General features: G+C 38.7%; 1 protein-coding gene across 4 annotated transcripts in view; it reads left to right on the top strand.

Moving 5' to 3' along the window:
* cux1b (cut-like homeobox 1b) overlaps window positions 1-21,200 on the top strand; it is a 121,292-nt gene that overhangs the window by 39,203 nt on the left and 60,889 nt on the right. For all 4 annotated transcript variants that reach the window (XM_077494231.1, XM_077494229.1, XM_077494230.1 and 1 more), the window contains 2 exons: window positions 7,607-7,717; window positions 15,337-15,384. In XM_077494231.1, coding sequence (XP_077350357.1) covers window positions 7,607-7,717; window positions 15,337-15,384 — 159 coding nt within the window. The remainder of the gene's footprint in view (window positions 1-7,606; window positions 7,718-15,336; window positions 15,385-21,200) is intronic.

The raw sequence follows: 21,200 nt of genomic DNA, 5'->3' as shown, positions 1-21,200 counted from the left end.
GAGTAAATTATAACAATTTATTTGTTGCGAGATGTGTGGCACGCTTGTAAAATGTGTATTGCGCGTATCGCCTCCTATGTAGCAGCCGCTTTTTTCATAAGCGTATTTTGCGTAGCCTTCCTCTGCTTGATTTGATTTGAACTTTATCTCAAACAATAAAACATACATCAATGTAAGGAGAAAAAAAAAAAGCTCATACAAAGTGTTAAGGGGCAGAAGGAAGCCTAAGCTTCTTTAAAAATGGTTCTGTTCCACATTTTGTGTTTTGTGCTGTAGCTAGCCGCTGTAGTGTTTGTCTTTTTTCACAACAAAAGTCTTGTTTGTGACAGTTTGACTCATCCTTAATTGAACACCGAAAATATCACCTTGAACCTTGTCCTGTTGTTTCTGCACATGTGTGTGTTAGCGATAGTATGCTAACTGAATGAACAAGTAGTGAGTAAAGTACCCCAAAAATTGCGATAGCGTTTTCAACGATGGGAAAACCCGACTCATCTGGGCTAGACTCCAGCTCATGCTCTAATCTAATGAAGCGGCATAGAAAATGGATAAACTTAAAACTATTTTTTTTTTTTGTTAACCATCTTTAATTATCTTTTCAACGCTGGAACACCAAATAAGCAACCAAGTGACATGTTTACATTCAGTGTAGGTTCATTCGAAGTATATATATAAAACTCTAGATAAACTAGAACCCATCTGCCCAGTTAAAAAAAAAATTTTTTTATTTTTTATTTTTTTTAACATAGCTGTTCCTGCCTCCGAATTTTAAAACCCAAAGAAATAATACAATAGTTTTGAGTATCACATTATTTCAAGTATCAGTATCACACTGTATCAACAACCCTCTTGTGGCCATTTTATGATCATAAAATATGAATGAGAAAATGGATAGGAAAATTCATGAAATTTTAAGGAGAAATGATATTTTGCGATATATATATCAAGCTTCCTTAAAATGATTGTTTTTTGAGGGAAAGTTTATATTTCAAAAGTACTAATATGGTATTGGCATTTGATATCGGTGACTGCTGAAGAGTACACTTACTGGTATCGGTCTGGCTAAAAAGTGTTATTGAATATTTCTGGTTTTTATCCCCTATGTCACATTAGCGGCTCCAGTTTGTGGTTCATTTGTTGTTGTTTTTCTCTCTGCACGTGACATCATAAGCCAAATTGTTCCCAGAAAAATGTGGTCCATTTTCAAACTGTATGGCTTTTAGGGCCTTGTGGTTCCACTGTATTTTGGACTTGCTGCTCATCGTTATAATTAAATGCGGACTTAAGCTTCTTTTAGAATTTTGATTGTTGGTGGTTTATATGAAATGTCTGCGCTCCTTGTCAATGGTCTGATTTATCATTACCACTCTCATGTCAACTAAAGTCCGGTTCCCAAACTTCCCACCAGTTGGTACAGTTCTTGTCGCAATTTTCTGCGTTTGGGTTTTCATTGTCAAAAGTAAATTAATTGTAACCCATTGTGCTGTACTGTACATGTACTGGAATGCAACACTTGGTGGGACCAGAGTTTAAATGAAGTTTGGTTTTGGCTGGGAAATAAATCAATAAATCAAAAGTTTTAAAGTGCTTTATAAATAAAGTTGAGTTGACTTATTCACAGTTTCAATGGTCTAAATCTACTTGCCTGAAATCAGCATTCATTTGGCCCTGACATTGGGACAAATGTTTGTCTCCATTTGTAAATAAAACAAACGATGCAAGTGCTGTCGTGAAAACTTGCAAAATAACTTGCCAGAGTTTGTGGATCGAAATTGTGTTGATGTGAACTTTGCAAAATACTTGTCTAATCAAACATGCTGTACACGTATTTTTTTTTTTTAACTAACCATCTAAACATGCACCAAGATCAATCATGACAGATTAAAAAAAAAAACATGAAAGGTCTTCATCTTTCCTATTCGGCTATTTATTTTTGCTCTTATCTATCTTTACGATCTTAGGCTGTAACATTAAGCGATGATGTTGGAGTAAATGCGGAGCGGGTTGCCATATCGACTGGGCCATCACTCTCAAAAGAATTTCAAATAGTTGACCATTGCTTGCTTATTTTTATGTATTTATTACCACAATCGCATGCATCTTCATTTTGTCAGTATATCCAGCCAACTATTCTAATTTCTTTTTTGTTGTGTACTTTTTTTTTTTTTTTTTTTTTGCGGTAGTTTGTCAGCAAACAGAGCCCGTGTTGTGGTGCCGCCTGGGACCCGTTTTTCACAGCTGTCTAAATTAGCATTCAGTTTTATTTAGATTTTGTTGATGAAACAGATAATCACCTCAAATGATACTTTGTCAACGTATCGTGCGTCCTCCCTCGTGGTCAGGAAGATGTGATGTGGGTGAACAGCGGGAATTGTGCACTTTGGGATGTTGCGCTCTATCAGCAAGATGAGTGTAAAGTCTGCCCATGTGTGCTGATGTGGGCAGAGAGAGAGTTTGCTGCATAGACAAAAACCCGGCCATGTATGAGGGGTCGTTTTTTTTGTTTTTTTTTTCTCCCCCCCCCCCCACTCTCTCTCTCTCTCTCTCTCTCTCTCTCTCCCCCTCCCTCCACAAACATTTTCAACCGAGATCGCACCCATAATTACTCGCCCACTTGGAATCCGATCAATCCTCTTTTCATGTGCAATGTGTTTATTTAGCTTAAACGGGTTGAATATTTTCAGGCAATGAGGATTTTGGTAACACACTGGGATGTTTGCAGGCCATGGGGGGGGAGATGGCCTGAAGAATGGAGGTCGTCATGCGTTGCACGTGACCTCTTAAAGCAGAACATGAGCGGTGGAAAGGAGCTATTTTCAGTTTTTCCTAAAAAAAAAACGAAAAAAAAAAACCCAAAAACTGAGCCCCATTAATGATTTTGTACGGATGACCAAGTTGACTAACTGTTACATTCCTCTGTGCTGTTTGTGCGCTTCACTTTTATCCTGACTTCGTTTAATATCAAAAGGCTTTTCTGATTGAGTTTGATAAGAGTGGCTGTGTTCAGGACAACCTAAGACAGTCCAAGTACAGCAACATCAAGGCCTTTGTTTTTGTTAATTGTCTAAAATCACATTCAACTATGATTATATGTATATGAAATCATTTTATACTTTTTTTTTTTTTTTTATACATACAATATTTTTTTTATATACAGATGTTTTTTTTACGTACATTTTTTTTCACCATTTTTTTTTTTAGTGCACTTTCTTTTTTACAAATCGAGAATTGTGGGTAGCACGTGAAGTTTGGCACTGAAAAGCTGGAAGAGCTCATGGCGTGAAATGGTGGAATATATTGAAGCTGGAATGAAGTCAATCGGATGAATAATGTGGAAGTAGACGGAAAATGTAGAAGAGCTTTATGTATTTCTATTTCCACTTGATACAATGAGAACTTCAATATATATTTTTTTGTTTTGGTAAATTGTGGACTTCTCAAACTAAGGCACTATTACTACCAAATAAGCTTGGATTCTGTTTTTTGTTTTTGTAATCGTATGGAAATATTTCTAGAAAACGCTCTTTTATGAACTTGTGTGCACATGCCCATGTTGTATTGAGCATCATAATGAAGAACAGTGTCATATTGGAAGGTGTTAAATGAAGCAGGTTACACGCATAATTTAAGCATAAATTTGTTGTGCTCTGTTACTCTCTCTGTGCTTAAAACTCGCTGAGACTGAGTTGTGCCCTGCTGGTTGCCACTCTCCTTCTTCTATACAAAATGTTGCATTCTTTGTTGACTTGATTGATGCTTAAATCATGACATATTTCCCCCATAGTATACTGTATATAACTACATCGTTGGAGGTTGTGGTTACACAAAGAACACACTATCTAACAAACTGGAAAACTGCTAACAACTCCTAGCGCCTAGCTCCTCCTCATGTTCAAGCTCGGGCCTTCTTGTTAAGTCGCAGGGATGCTCAATATTTACACAACATATTCACAGAGGGATTCAATATTTTCAAAATGACGTCCTTGTGCTGAATGGATACACTCAAAAAAACGTTGCTATTCATTGAACTGAAACGTGTCCCATCTTTTTTTTTTTTTTTTTTTTTCATATAACTGTCCTGTCAGCAACAGGGTTATTATAGTTTTGGAATTTTTCATTTTAGTTAGTTTTTATTTCGTTTTGTGTTTTTTTTTTTGTTTTTTGTGTGTGTTTTTTTAAGTTTTAATTCATTTTCAGGGCGGTTCTGTTAGTTTTTAGTAGTATTGGTTATTTAGTAAATGCTTAGTTTTAGTTTAGTTTTAGTTAGTTTCAGTATTTTATTTTTTTTTCAAAGCACAATATATTAAAAAAAAACAAACAAAAAAAAAAACACCATGGGAGCGATGTCATCTGAAGGTGCTTTTCTATTGGCAGCTGCGAGATGACGTCACTTCTGTGTAACACACTTTCAAATGTCCTTATTCTGGTTAATATCAAAATAAATCGACTTATAATCACATTTATTTAAATCTACTTAAAATCACATTAAATTAATTACCAAAGACTAAAACGAAGGACATTTTTGCTGCAATTATAGCTTTAATTAGTTTTGTAAACATATGTAGTTTCAGTTAGTTCTCGTAAGCGTTTTCGTTTTTATTTTGTTAACAAAATTGTTTTTTGTTTTTTTTTAGCTTTAGTTTTTTCTTAGTTAACTAAGTAATCTTGGTCAGCAACGGGGATTACATGAGTCGACTCAACTGTGACCTTTGGTGCCGACTACAAAAATCTCAAGTTGTTTGCCTCCTTGGTCATATAACTTTTGATTTCTTTCAACACCCTGAGCTTCGACCACCGAAGACCAGCTCTGCCACTACTACACTACAATATTGACAATGAATCTAACTTGATTCAAATTTATCATGGCCCTCGTTTTTTTTCACTTAATTTTATTTTATTTTTATCAGGCATATAGGAGCTCCTGCACACGCTCGAATTGACTAACACACAGAGCAGCTGCTCCATGGCCACGGGCAGACAGGCTGCTACATCAACTGCTCCATGGGCAACCAGAGCACGAATTGAGCTTTTTATTTTTTTATTTATTTTTTTGTTCTCATTTTTTTTGTCCCGTGCTGCTGCTGCATTAACCGCTAACAGTAACGCTTGACCAAGTTCCGTTCTTGTGGGGTTTTTTTTCCTTCATGGTTTGTGGATAAAACAAGATCACGTCTACTTGGGGAATTTGACTTCATGCTGATGGAGGGGAAAAAAAGCTTCTAATTAGTACTTGATCACACTATTTCTTTAGTGTTATGGGTGGGAGGCGGGCAGTGCGTGCGTGTGTTTTGGGACCTTGTCAGCAGACGGAGCCACAAGGGCCCCTGTGGTAATGTGTGTATTAAATGATTAGTGTGTTAGTTAGCATAACGGCCCTTCAGCAGCGTTTAATCACTCTCTGGGGTGGGCGGCCTCACAGGACGTGGAGGGAGGGAGGGAGTGGGGTGGGGAACTTCAACGGAGGAGTACTGCCGTTCGGATGATGAGTGTAGAGAGAGGGAAGGGAGGGGGAAAAAAAGCGTGACAGAGGGCAGGAATCCAACACAAGCCGAGCACGATGAGATACGATCTTTATAAGGCCTTCAACGTCTTGTTAATGTCAGCTCTTGGCTCATCATCATCTGGAACGAGCGGCCATAAATAACTCTTAATAACAATGCCATAACCGTGCGCGCGGAATCTTGCCACGGCGGCCGCGATTGTCGGGCGGGGTCTTCCGGGGGCCGTCGGGTCGATAATTGCTGTGAAAAGCGTGCGGCCTTTTGCCAAGGCTCGCACAGTGGCAAGTGATGACACTTGATTGTGCCGCTTAGCTTGCTAGGCGGGGTTTCCCTCCCCCCCCCCCAAGCCGCCACAGGCGGGACATTGCATGTCGTGGTTCTGCTCTCGGCTGCAGCAACATGCCGGACCACTTCACCGCTGCTGCACTGTGCCTAGTTGGGATGACAATCGTGCCTATTAGCTCTGCCATCAAATTGTGAAGAGACCATCCCAGCTTTGCAAGGTGCTTTTTTTTTTTTTTTTTTTTTTTTTTTTTTTTAATGCGGACTCATTCCATTTCTGTTATCTCTTCTTGAGTTGTGCTTCTTAACCTGGGTTCGATTGAACTCCAGGCCAGGCTTTTGGTGAGTCAGTAGGTGCGTTTCCATTACCCCCACTTTTGCAAGCCGGTTCATGGAATAGGGCGGCACAATATTGGAAAATCACGCAATATGCGATATATTTGCTGAATAGGGGTGTTAAAAAAAAAAATCGATTCGGCGATATATCGCGATACTACATCGCGCGATTCTCGAATCGATTCAATTAAAAAAAAATCGATTTTTTTTTTTTTTTTAAAGAGCTCAGAATTGTTCATTCGGTAGTCTTACCGATTCAACGTCTTATCATCATTGCCTTTTTTTTTTTGTGTGTGTGTGTGAATCAATTTTTAAACTTCCATTTTTAATGGAAAAATATTCAACAAAACGTCTGACTTCGGGTTAGGATTCACACCTTGAGCATGGAAGAATGTTATATGAACGGAACATTAAGCCTTAATATTTTATTTTAATGCTGTTCAAACATGAAACAGATTACAACCTCTATAAGACTGAAATTTCAGATAAATAAATAATACATTTTCATATAAATCTTACACTCTACAAGCTTACTGATTAGTATTTTCTAAATTTGAATGAAAAAAAATCGCAACAATCGACTTATAAATTCGTATCGGGATTAATCGGTATCGAATCGAATCGTGACCTGTGAATCGTGATACGAATCGAATCGTCAGGTACTAGGCAATTCACACCCCTATTGCTGAATATAGCGATATCGATGTTATTGCGATATTTAACATGTACCGACGGAAAAGACATTTTTATGATCTCAATGAAAACTGACATTTTTCATGCAGCAAAATAAGCAAACTCAAGATATTCTTAGTTAATTAATTGTACTGATTACATCTCGATAATGTTCAACTATTGGAGAGCGGTGCACATTTTAGTTAGTGGCTGACTGGTCAATTTCAGATAAAAGCATAAAATTCCGTATGAAACGTATTGCATGTGTTTGCGATATGCATATTGCATGGGCCAATATCACGATATTGATATTTTTTTATATATATATTGTGCAGCCCTATAAAAAAACAACACTGGATTTAAAAAAAATAAAAAACAAACTCACAATACCGCAAAAGAAATAATAAAATTGCGCTCTCATGAGTTGTTTTTTGACATGTGTTGAAATAGAAATATTTTGCAAAAGTAGGTGTTTCCCCATAGCCCTTTTTTGCCAAAATAAAAGCGATATTGTACTATTTTGAAAAAGTCCAATTTGGATTTGTCATTGTTTCCATTGAAGAGCGGTTTCGCTTCTGCGACGCAATTCTCGGAACGTCCCGTCTGGCAACTATGAAATTAAACTCTCAGGAGCTATTTCTGCCGCAATTAAATTTGTCCAAAAGTAAAATGCACCTTTTAGTTTGATCTGACCTTTCAAATGTCATACAGCGTTGACAAAATGTTGTTGCATGGCAATTCTCACCTCTTCTGTCTACATTATTTCCTTTTGAATAAGGACGATCTCATTTGAAGTTGTTGCGCTTGTGTTGCAGAAAGAACTCGATGCCACCGCCACGCAGCTCGCCAACAGACAGGACGAGAGCGAACAGTCCAGGAAGAAGCTCATCGACCTCAGCCGCGAGTTCAAGAAGAACACACCGGAGGTGAGCGAGCGTGCGCACGTGCCCGTGGCGTGTTTGGCGGCCCATCGTTTGCCCCTGCGTGCGTGTGCGCTCTTCTTGTTCGTAAACGCAACGATGATTATTTACAGAGAAAGCGCAGCAGCAGCGGAGGAGGAGGAGGAGCGCCGAGATGTGGGCTTGTCTCCCAAAAATAGTCTCTCCATTAGTTTCCCTGAAATCCTAAAGAGACAAAACAGAAAAGCCCTCAGGAGTTTGTATTATCTGACCTAGTTTTTTTATGCGTGCAGAAAGTGTGGTCCTGCAAGCGAGAGGCAGGCAGGCAGGGAGTGTGATGACGCTGCTTAAGCGGGATCAGGGGGGAATTGTGTCCTATTCCTGTGTTCACGTCGTCCCTTCCTCCTGGGAATATTTGATTCATCTCTGTTACCCGGGCGACGCATTTGTAAACCGCACGCGCAAAAAAACAAAGTATTTGTTATTATTGGTAATGTCACCATAGTGAATTATTGATGGCCCAAATGAATTATGTATGAACGCAGTCGACGGCAGATAGGAAATTGTCAACTCTCGGCGGAGCTGATCGCAGGCCGATTACGGTTAACACAGGGTGACGATTGGCACTATTGACTTTGGCTCGGAGCACGCCCGCGTGAGCAGATGATCCTCCAGAGGGAACTAAAGCAGAGCCTCCGAAGTTGTACGCAGTTTGTGATCCGTGCTTTGTACGGATTTCGACATAGATTGAGAGACAATATTTGGAATACAGTGTTCCCTCACTATAACGCGATTCACTTTTTGTGGCCTTGTTGTCTCACGGATTTTTTTTTTAGTGCAATTTTGCATGCATTTTTTTGACAGTAATATACTATTTTATAAATTTATGAAGGTTTTAACATTGAAAATGTTTAAACAAGAGAGAAATGTGCGAAAATATAAATGCCTGGTTGAGAAAAGTGTATAAACTTTGTGGTGAGGTTTTTTTCGAGCCTTAAAACATTTATAATAAATGTAAAACATAGTGCTAGCTACTTCATGAATTTCATTTATTGTGGGTATTTTTTGGAACCTAACCCCAGCGCAAAATGAGGAAACACTGTACATGCAGATTGTGACAGCTAGTGGTTAGCACGTGTGCCTCACAGTTCTGCGGCTCTTGTTTGTTTGCTTGTTTTCTTCTAATACTCGGTCTTCTCCCCGCATAAATAACAACCACAAGAGGTTCATCGAAGCCTCTAAATTGTCAGGTGACGAATCATAAATCGTAATCATAAATCATAAAGAAGCATGGCGGCCCGCCAGGTATTTAAAGCACTGGGGGAAACCCTGTCATATACGGTCATGCACCAATGTCAATGTAACACTCTACAAAATCATGTTCAATTGCTAATTTTATTCACAAAGATTTTTGATGCTGTTATTGAGCATACTTTCACGAACCGCCAACTATTCCGACCAATGTCTGCCTTAGCATTGACAAGAGAGGCGGCTTTAATGGTTAACCAAAGCTAACGACATGCAGTCATGCAATGTCGTCTTCTCAAACTTGATTTCAAAGGTCTAATGCTGCATTTGGGGAAAGTGGAAAGTGGGACTTTTGCCACTTCATGCCAGGAAGGGTGCAAGGGAAACACACCTTTGAACTCAGTTGCTAAGTCGGGTGGAAAGAAAAAAAAAAGGCCCAGCTCCATTTGACGGACAATGGCGACCCTCCGCAGAGACAAACTGAGAATGGCAAAACATCATTTACACGATTTTAAACGGTGTTTTAGATTGTTACTTTAATTTACTTACGGTACTTGACATAGGTTCACATATCAGAACGTGATTTGGAACAACTACAGCAATTTGTGGGAATGAGCCATCTTTTGTTGTTTACATTTGCCTCAAACAGGTCGGAAGTGGAAGAATCCAAGCGGGATATATCCGACTTCCCACCTTCCTCGAATGCAGCTTAAGGGCCACGAGTGATGCAATTAGACAGCTCAACAGCTCTATTAAAATTATTCGGCTTTTGCAAATTTGATTTTAAATTAAACAGTACAAAATAAAGATAATGACGTTCAAACATTCACCTCCAAAAAAATCCTTATTCTTCTAAATGTCGGAATTGGCATCCATTGGCCCAAAATCCAAATTTGACTAGGTGTAAGGTGTCCGCTTTTGGAGCTTCCACTCTTTCTCCCAGTTTGACTACACGTTGATCTATGTCATTTTCAAGCGTAACAGTCGCAGGAGGAAATGAGGCACACATGCTCAAGGAAGGAGGAAGTGTTACAAGCGCACCAAACGCACACACGGAGGCCGCTAACTGGGCAAAGACATTCATCAGTGTAACAAGGCTGTGATTTAGGAAGGCTCGTCTGGCGTCTGCGTGGCCCCTGGCATCTTCCTGGTATGTGGAGGAGGAATCTGAGCCGGGCCCCGTCTTACTTATTATAGGGCTGGAACGGCACCAAAAGGCACAACAAGGACGACGATAAAGCATTTAATGTGGTCGTCACCAAAAAGGCTGCTTGCTCAACTTTGATGACGACGGTGGCCTGATTACGAATGCCCTGATTGTGTCCTGCGCGTCTTGGGTGTGTGCGTGTGCGCGTGCCTTTGTCTTTGCTGCATTGTGGGGCCCATACATGCACATTTTTTTCAGGTTTAACTACAACTTGAAATTGTGGGGACATTTTGGTGGTCCTCACAAGTTCAGGCCGCTTTTTGAGGGTCAAGACTTGGTTTTAGAGTTTAGCTTTGAATTGGGTTATGGTCGAGGTTAGGGACAGGAATAGGGCCCGGCCGATATGCATTTTTTTGAGGCCGATGCCGATACCGGCTATTGGCAGAGAAAAATGCCGATTATTTAAAAATATATAATGCATAAAATGAACCCCTTCCCCAGTTCCTTTTCAATGGGTGCCACCTACGCACAAACTTTTATTAAAATTCTCTGCTTTGAATGACAAGTCCAGATAAAAATAGTTCATGAAGTATACAAAATTATTGTATCAATTTATGTGTCAATAATAAAACCATTATTATTAAAAAATTTTTTACAAGTGCTGTAAAGCATTAACCTTTTCTTTTATCTAGTTTTATCTTGTGTTATTTTCACAAGTCTTGGGACTTGTTGGGCTAACCTGGGACCTTGGGGATTGTATTTCATGCCATGTCATATGGAAATGTATGTTAAGACCAAAAACAAAACAAAAATGCTTGGATGTTTTCATCTTTGGATTTTGAGAAAAGAAAGTCAACTTTATAATATAAATATAACTTGAAAAGACAATGACAAAATAAAAACAAAAAAGAAAGTGATAAAAGAATCAAATAAACTAAACTGAAAAACTGTAAGAACAAATACTGATGGTTCCTGTGCGTTTTGGCCTCTTGGGGGCAGTGTGGTGTCTTGCGTCCATGGTGTACACACTTAGTGAGTACAGAAGAAAGTTGCGATTGAATTCTATGAAAATAACTACCGGTAGTTTTTCACACATTGGGAAGAATTTGTGCCTTTGGGAAGAATTTGTGCCTTTGCGTAGTGTTATTTCATCTGTGGGTATGTGTTCACACAATATTTGTATTTGGATATATGTTATTTGAAGTAAAAACACTCCCGAAGTTGATGCTAACTTCCTGTTAGCATTTGCTAACTTCCTCTTAGCGGTAGGCTAGCGATGTTTTAAAAACGAAGCATAAATATGGAGTGGATGTAATTCTTAACGTTATGTATTAACTCCAACTGCGGGGTCATTAAACACCTTAAAGGACGCTAAGGGACAACAGAAGAACCAGAATAACATACGCTACACACTTGCTAGTTGCTAATGCTACACAAGCAAAATGGTGCATTCAGGGTACTTTCACAGCGTTGAAAACGTCTCTTTTCTTCGATAATGTTTTAAGGGGGAACTAATCAGCCATTTGGCCTAATTGCCCGATATTTGAAGGCCAATAATCGTCTGATTATAATCGGAGGCCGATTAATCGGTCGGGCCCAAGTAAGGAATTGTTGTGGTTAGGGAAAGGCCTTATGTCAATGAGAAGTCCCCACGATGATACAAAGACAAATGTGTGCGTCCCGTTGTATAGCGCGGCGGGCCCGTCAGCTCTTTCTGGTCCACAGCAGTCATGGCAGATGACAGTCGCATCAGATGAGGCTGCATTAAGCTGAGCGGGAGTCCGTCTGTGATCCATAATTCAGCAAGCAGGAGCGCGCGTCGACGGCGTCTCGTCTGCTACTCGCCGTGAACTGCGCACTAACACACACGCGGCAGCTTCTGTAACATTTTAAAAGTAGTGCAAAGAAAGGGGGCGTAAAAAAAAACAAAGTTTTCATTATTCATTTCGACCGATTTTTTTTCCTTTTTTTTTTTTTTTTTTTGCGCGCGCGCCGCCTGAATTATTCATTCTGTTCTTAATTTTCCTTTTAGTTAGTCAAGGCCCTTGGAGCAGCCCTTTTTTTTTTTTTTTTTTTTTTGTCTAAAGGCCGGCCGGGGCGGGAATGCTTGTAAAAAATGCCCCAAAGATTGCTAGCCAGAGGCGGCGCTAGTAAAGCAACTGTGTGTTCTTGTGTGTCCCCGTGCGTGCGTGTTTGCGTGCGCACGTTTGTGTTTGGCTGCGGGGCAGACAGACAGCGAACGGGACTTCCATATTCCCCGGAGGCCTTCCTTGGGCTGGCCTGTCTGCTGTCTGCCGGCAGCTCACACACCGCACATCCATCTCGTCGGCCTCCTCCTCCTGCACATGCACACACGCACACGCACACACTGACCATGCTGTGCATTATGTTATATGGTCATAAATCTTTGAAAGTGGAGGGGGCCAATGGGGCGACGCACTGGCTGGCTGGTGAGATGAGCAAACGTATCAGGGCAGCAAAAGCTGTAACTTGCCCCTATGTGTGTACGTGTTTTTTTTTTTTTTTTTTTTTTTAAAGGAAATGTTCATTTTCAAATCTGCTATCGTTGAAATAATTGTGCCATTCTTCAGCTGGCTCTTTTATGCAAAGAACAGTGTTGTATTGTGGGCGGGGTTTGCGGGGGGTTCACCAGAAGTTTATTTGAACAAAGTTGTTATTTGTTACACAGACATTTCTAGGTTTGTTGTGGCTCAATAATGTATGTTGAAAGTTGGAAATAATGTTTTCAAACAAAGCTAAATGGGGGAAAAAAAGGGCGGGAAATTTGGATCGAATTAGCATTAAATCATAATCGGTTGCAAATGAGAGGCTGCGTGTGGGTGTTTGTTTTGTGTCTGCTTATCTTGTGTGTGTTTGAAAAAGGGGTGGGGGGCAAAGGTCATTATCATCCCTGGCAGGGGAATATTGAATGGATCCAGACAAACAGCCACGGCGACCCCTGATGAGGCAACAATAGAAGGCGGGTCAGCGAGGTCGCGACCCGTCCTCGGCCTGTCTGGAGTCTGGACCAAGCCGGGATTGGACCAGATGCAGGGTTGTTATACTTTGGGAATTTTTCATACGAGTTAGTTTTTGATTTTGATTTTTTTTAATTAGGTAGTTTTAATTAGTTTTCAGGGTTCTGTTAGTTTTTATTAGTTTTAGTTATTTAATAAATGTTTTGTTTTAGTTAGTTTCAGGATTAGTTTTATTTTAAAAAATTGTATTACTTGTGTGCAATATTTTTATTAAATAATGAAATTATTAATTTATTATTAAATTATGTATTGTATTTTTATTTTATTTTTTAATTTATTTTTTACTTTTTGTTTTTTATTTTATATTATATTATTAAATTAATTATTGTTAAATTATTATTAAAATAATTAAATAATTAAAAAATTACTTTTTAGGGTGGTTCTATTAGTTTTAGCTATTTAATAAATGTTTCATTTTAGTTCAGTTTTAGTTAGCTTCAGTATTTATTACTTTAAATTACATTTAAAATCATCCTAAATGCTCATGCATTCAATTAATTACCAAAGACTAACACCAAGGACATTTTTTTTGTTATAATTCTAGTTAGTTTTATTTAGTTTTGTAAACATCAAATGTAGATTGTTAGTTTTTGTTTTTTTGTTTTTTAAAAAATGTGTTTTTATTTTATTTCATTAATGAAATATTTTTTTTAAATTTTAGTTTGAGTTTTTTGTTGTTAGTTTTAGTTCACTAGAATAACCTTGTCCAGACGCTGTTGCCGGGTCAGTTTGGGATCCGCCGAGCGACTCGTCCGGGCTTTTGGACTGAGCGTTCTCATCTGTGAGGCTCACATCTGTCGTTGGCCCACTTCACATCTTCATTAGGCACTTTTTTTTTTAATACAAGTTGTGTGTGTGTGTGTGTGTGTGTGTGTGTGTGCATTCAGCGAGTGTGCAAAACAAATGTTCCTGAACAAAATGTCCTATTCTGCTACACTTTTTACTGTACGCTCCAGTTGAGTGTGTCAGGATGTGGGCTCAGCTAACAGCATGCTGATTTGCATGTTCCCCTGATACATTCATCCACTGGCTATCTAATCAGAAAGCGCCGACTCGCGCTGGAAAGTCATGCGATGGATGGATGGGATGAAAAGCATTTGCTGTACAGTCAAATAAAGCAAGCAAGAAAAAAAAAATCCCATTTGCATCAACTGTCGGCCTACTTTGCGCTTTATGCTAGCGCCTCGCACGCACTCGTGGCGCCTCTGGGTGGCCCAGGTGGCGCTGCACCTGCTCTTGTGTGGAAGACCGGTCCACCAGGGCACCCCAGGGTGCAAACCTGGTCTCATGCTCATCACTCACACGCGCACCGCCTCATTCCCAATTGGCTGTGGTGAAAGTGAGTTTTTTTTTGTTGTTGTTTTTTTTCCCTAAGATGGACTCATTTGATCTACTTTTCTTTTTTTTTTTTACATATTATTAAAGGGATACTTTACACATTTGCCAATTTTCAGCAGTAAAAAGTAAAAAAAAAAAATTATAATAAATTTGATATCTTCATTATTATTCATGTACGATTAACAGCTTTAAAAGGGCATTTTGGCACTTGCTGTCGACTGAAAATGACATCACACGTATTGAGGTAACAACCAATCACAGCTCAACTGGTAAACATTAGGTAAGCCATGATTGGTTGTTACCTGAGCCGTCAACACGTGATTACATTTTCAGTCGACAGCAAGTGCCAAAATGTCCTTTTAAAGCTGTTAATCATAAATGAAAAATAATTAAGTTATCAAATTTATTATAAAAAAATAGTAACTTTTTACTGCTGAAAATTGGAAAATGTGTAAAGTGTCCCTTTAAGTTAATATTATAGTTATTAATTAGTATGTATGTGTATATATTATCAATTATATCATAATTATTACATATATTATATATTAGTATATTATAGTTCACAAATTGTTATTTAAAGGGATACTTGACTCATTGAGCCATTTTCATCAGTAAAAAGTTCATATTTTGTCTATAATGAATGTGGTAACTTAATTATTTATCATGTGCAATGAATATCTTTAAAAATAATTTTTCTACTTGCTGTTGACTGATGATGACATCACCTGTGCTGAGGAAGTACCTAATTGCCAATCATGACTCACCTGTTTTCTGGGTTTGGTCAGCAAACTGAGCTACGATTGGCCGTTGAAAATATACAATGTCTCAGTGATAATCATTTCATGGCGGCTGATCTACCCTCCTTGATTTTTCAGGAGTTTCGGAAACAAGTGGCCCCTTTGCTGAAGAGCTTCCAAGGAGAGGTGAGCGTTTCCCGTTCTAAACATGCTTATTGAACGCAGCACTCACAAGACGCCATTTTAACAGCCGCTCTGACTTTGCTTCTCTTTTCGTCTTCCCCGTTACTTCTTTTTTTTTTTTTCTCCCCCACCACTCTTGTTCTTTCTCTCGCCACTATCTCATTTCCCTCCCACTTTTTCTCCTCCTCTTGATTTTCCTGTCCTATTCATGAAGTCGAGTAGCCCGAGGGTGTGTTTAAATTGCATCCTGCAACAAAAAAAAAAAAAAGAAAAAAAAAAGCATCACAAAAGCCTGGCTTTGCCTGTCGCAACTCACCCAATGCCATTTCCTTTCAATGTGTTTATTTTTCCGCATGTCTGACTGGGCTGTTTTTTTTTGTTTTGTTTTTTTTTGGATCGGGTGAATCACAGGCCATTGCTCTTCATTATGACAAAATGTATTTTATGTCGGCGTAACATTTCACCCCCTCCCCTACATTTTCATGTACCTTGACCTATAAGAGGTGAGTGCGTGCGTGTGTTTATATCACACAGTCCCACTCTCACACTCGTTTATTTAACCAACTTAAAACTTACTGTAATTTCCGGACTATAGAGCACACCTGATTATAAGCCGCACCCAGTACATTTCTAAAGGAAAAAGCATTTTGTCCATCCATAAGCCGCACCTGACTATAAGTCGCATGTGCCCACATTGAAACATGAGATATATACAAAGAAAGATGGTGCACAGAAAGAGTTTTCAAAGGTTTAATAATATACCTTAGCTTTTCTTTCCAAACAGTGCCTGTGACGCGGCAGGATCACAGCAGCGATACGGTAGTAACGAACAGGGCTGGTTAAAAATAACATACCGGTAAAAGTCACTGAGACTTCTTGTATTTTCCATGATGAGGGTCTGTTCATGCTCATTTTTATTCATGCACAAAGCGGCAAGTTACATTAAACTTGCGTGTTCCTCGACACATATATTCCACCTGCCTCACGCTTACCTTTTCTGCTCGAGCACCCATGGCGGCCGTCAGAAAAGATACTTATATTAGCCGCATCACTGTATAAGCCGCAGGGTGGAAAGCGTGTGACAAAAGTCATGGCTTATAGTCCGTAAATTACGCTAACTCATATTTATAATATTTCGACTTGGCAGTACGGACCAAAACTGCCAAAAATAAAAATAAATGACGAAATAAATATATCTATCAATCAATCAATAAATTACTAAAATTGAAAATTAAAAACGGATATAAAAATAATAATTTAAAAATTAAATACAATATTTATGTATATTTAAATTTTTTGTTCTTTTTATTTCCGTTAATGTTTTTTTTTTTTTTATATAATTTTCGAATATTTTTTTTATATCCGTTTTTATTTGCACTTTTAGTCATTTATTTATTATTTATTTTGAATTTTGGCAGTTTTTGTCCTCCATACTCCCCATACATTTTTGCATATAAAAAAACAGATATACAAAATATGTACCGGGTAATTAAAAGCAAATGTATTCATTTATGTATATTTATATTTTTTGTTCTTTTCATTTCCGTTAATGTTTATTTTTTTGGATATCATTTTTGAATTATATTTTTTTTTATATCCATTTTGATTTGCGCTTTAAGTCATTTATTTATTTATTTATTTATTTATTTATTCAGTCATTTATTTATTTTGAATTTTGGCAGTTTTGGTCCTCCATACTCCCCCTACATTTTTGCATGTACCTTGACCTATAAAAGGTGACCGCGTCTGCGCGTGCGTGCGTGCGCTTATCTCCCACACTCGTCCTCCTCCTCCTCCATCATTTTGGCCTATTTCCATGCTGACTCCTCCCCCCTCGGCGCATTCCCAGTTGACTCCCATATGTGAGCGAGAGGGTAAGAGTGGAAGCGGCTGTTTTGGACTCTGGCATTATTTGGGGCTGGAGTGGGTGGACATGCAGTGCAGCCGGCTCTCCTCCCAGCTCACGCACGCACACGCACACATGCACACACACAAATGACGCCAATAGATAGTGACAGGGCTGCTGCGCTACTGGCCATGGAATATTACAGTTTAACACTGGGTTACTTTTCCATATTCTGGAGTTGGTCGGGGCAAGCCACCACAGCCAGCGGTTGTGTTGGAGAAACAACAACACGCTCTTATTTCGAGCCAAGAAAACGGCAGCGATGTAATTGGTTGTTTTTTTTTGTCAGCTGTTTCCGCCACTCGGGCGTCGGCGCACCTCGACGTGCGCGGCCCAATAAAAGCAGACGCGTAGTGGGTGGTCGGCCAGCCAGCCGAGGAGGAGACGTTATCGTGTGATTATTGAGATAATGGCGTACAGCCGCGCCAGTCGAGAAGCAGCCCATCAATCAGTCGACTATTCTGCTCTGCCGGCCGGCGTGCCGCGACATGAGCCGCGCCGGGAGTGTGTTGTTTTTAGCCTTTGTTTGCTTCCCCCCAAGCCTTTTGATCGGGGACGAGACAGCGGCGCGTCTTCGTAAGCGAGTGTCCGCATGTCGCTTCCAGACGCAACTTTGAAGTTTGCCGGTCTTCGTCACTGAAAGGTGGATGGTCGCAGGTCGGAATTATTACCATTTAAGAGTGTGAGATGCCTAGTACATGACGATTCATAGGTCGAGATTCAATTTGATACCGATTAGGAGTGTGACAATATATCGCTATCGCAATAAGTCGTGGTACTTCGTCTCCCGATAGATTATCGATACGCCTACGCAAGTATCATGATATTTCTAGTTAATATTCAGCCACGAAAACAGCTCCAGCGTTCGTGACTTATTGAGCAATTACTTGGCGGGCCACTAGGTGGAGCGCCTCATAAGAGTATCGGGGAAATGGGCGCAAGTCTTCAGGCGAAGAAGACTCATCAGCTTACTTTGACTTGTGGGAGACATTCATCTGTCCTCAGTTTTGCATACGTTTCTATGAAAAATACGGATTCTATCTTCAATCTTAACATTTTATTTTATGTTTCGACTTTTTGAAGCACCCCAATTTCTGAGGAATATTAATATTGATTGAAATTGATTTAATATTTATGTCGTTTTATTTATTTACTTTTGCAATGTTACACAAAAAATGTGAGTTTATAAAATGAAACAACTATGTGTTTCACTGTGAAGAAGACAACAATTTGAATATTGTGTTTCAGTGATGGTACATTAAAAAACATCACCTTATGTCTTGTAGTTTTATCGTAGATTATCATGGACTGACCAATATATCGATAATCGAAGTATCGTTATATCGTGGGATAATCGTATATCATATCATGTCGTGAGGTACCCAGAGGTTCCCACCCCTAATACGAATCTGTAAGTTGATTATTGCGATTTATTTATTTTTTTTTAACTCAAATTTAGAAAATGCTAACCAGTACACTTGTACATTGTACGATTTGTTTGAAAATGTATTTAGTGATCTGAAACTTCAGGCTTATCACTGAGCCACAATATAACAAACAGTTTGTAATCTGTTTCATGTTTGAAAATCATTCAAATCAAACATTAAGGCTTAATGTTCGATGAATAAAACATTCTTCCATGCTTAAGGTTTGAACTTTAACTCTAAGTAACAAACACCCCTCTTACCAATAAACTGAACAGTTTCCACAAGGCCTCACTGTGGAGTGTGTGTGTGCGTGAGTTGGCGTGCGCATGTTGCATGCTCAGTGTTCCTTGTTGGTCCATCGATCAGATAAGCTTTTCCATTATCCCAGGCTTCAGTCTCTGCTTCCCCTTATCAGACTCCAGTGGGGCCCCCCACACACACACACGCACACACACAAAACACCTCCCACCCCTCACCCCCTCACCCGGAGCTGCACCACCACTCAGGTGGGCTCAATGCCCTTCACACACAGGAACGAATTATTTTAAAATTGAAATAATATAAAATCATTATTAGTTAAATTAAGTAATTATAAAATAATTTATTCATTATCAGTTTGAGGATAATTATTTGTTATTAATATATAACATAATTATAAAATTTGTTTATTAAATTTTAGTAATTTTTAATGATGTAAAAACTAGATTTTAGAATTTTTTTTTAATAAATATATTTTTTTAATTGTTTCTGCTTCCCCTTATCAAACTTAATATATCATTTATAATTGTAAAATAATTTATTATTATTAAATTTGAATAATTTTTAATTATGTAAAAACTAGATTTTAGATTTTTTAAACATAGTTTTACCATTGTTTTCTCTGCTTCCCCTTGTCAGACTTAATATATAATTTATAATTATAAAATAATCTATTATTATTAAATCTGAATAATTTTTGATTATGTAAAAACTAGTTTTTAGATTTTTTTTAAATATTTGTACAATTTTTTTGTCTCTGCTTCCTCTTGTCAGACTTAATATATAATTAAATCTAAATTTTTGATTATGTAAAAACTAGATTTTCAATTTTTTAAAAGTATTTTTACATTTTTTTGTCTCTGCTTCCCTTGTCAGACTTAATATATAATTTATTAGGGGTGTTAAAAAAAATCGATTCGGCGATATATCGCGATACTACATCGCGCGATTCTCGAATCGATTCAATAAAAAAAAATCGATTTATTTATTTTATTTTTTATTTTTTTAAAGAGCTCAGAATTGTTCATTCGGTAGTCTTACCGATTCAACGTCTTATCATCATTGCCTTTTTTTTTTTTTGTGTGTGTGAATCGATTTTTAAACTTCCATTTTTAATGGCAAAATATTCAACAAAACGTCTGACTTCGGGTTAGGATTCACACCTTGAGCATGGAAGAATGTTATATGAACGGAACATTAAGCCTTAATATTTTATTTTAATGCTGTTCAAACATGAAACAGATTACAACCTCTATAAGACTGAAATTTCAGATAAATAAATAATACATTTTCATATAAATCTTACACTCTACAAGCTTACTGATTAGTATTTTCTAAATTTGAATGAAAAAAAATCGCAACAATCGACTTATAAATTCGTATCGGGATTAATCGGTATGGAATCGAATCGTGACCTGTGAATTGTGATACGAATCGAATCGTCAGGTACTAGGCAATTCACACCCCTATAATTTATAGTTATAAAATGATTAAGTATTCAATCTGAATCATTTTTGATGATATAAAAACTAGTTATCAGACTCTAGTGGGGCCCACACACGCACGCATGCACGCACACCCACACACAACACTTCCCATCCCCCTCCCTCACCCGCAGCCGCGCCAACCACTCAGGTGGGCCCGATGCCCTTCACACACAGGCGGCGTCGAGTGAGTGACGGTGGCCCAAGGGCGCTGACGAACGTACGGATGTGAGCTGGCCGTGTTTTTTTTTTTTTTTTGGTATCATTCGTGTTACTTGATTTGTTTTGAGTGTGCGAGCGTGCGGGTATATGGGGGTGGGGGGTGGGTTTTGTGTTAGAGCAGATGTGATTGGGATTGGTGGAGCGCGCTGCAGTTTGGGAATGGTTGTATTTTGAAATCGTGGGTGGTCTCGTAATGGCTGCGGTGGTCCCGCAGTTAACCTGCCTGCCTGTAAGTGTGGGTCGGGCGTGTCCTACATGAAGCGTCTATTTCCTGCCTCCCATGTTGGCCTATATAAAGCTGCCGTACTGTACCGCTGACCTTGGCCCCGTCATTGTACACTCATGCAGCTGTCTTCCTTTGCCGCCGCAGGAAGATCATCATTTATAAGTGTATCACTTTGTGAGCGTTGCATGTTTTCCCGCTCCTCAAAGGAGCACGCCGTTCGCTACATTCCTGCACAAACTCATAAAAACACTTTTTTTGTTTTCTCAGATGAACTCAAAGATCTAAAACGTCTTCCA

This window comes from Festucalex cinctus, chromosome 13, assembly GCF_051991245.1.
Source record: "Festucalex cinctus isolate MCC-2025b chromosome 13, RoL_Fcin_1.0, whole genome shotgun sequence".
Taxonomy (NCBI): domain Eukaryota; kingdom Metazoa; phylum Chordata; class Actinopteri; order Syngnathiformes; family Syngnathidae; genus Festucalex; species Festucalex cinctus.
Note: the sequence above shows the minus strand (reverse complement) of the source record. Positions and strands in the feature narration are given on the sequence as shown.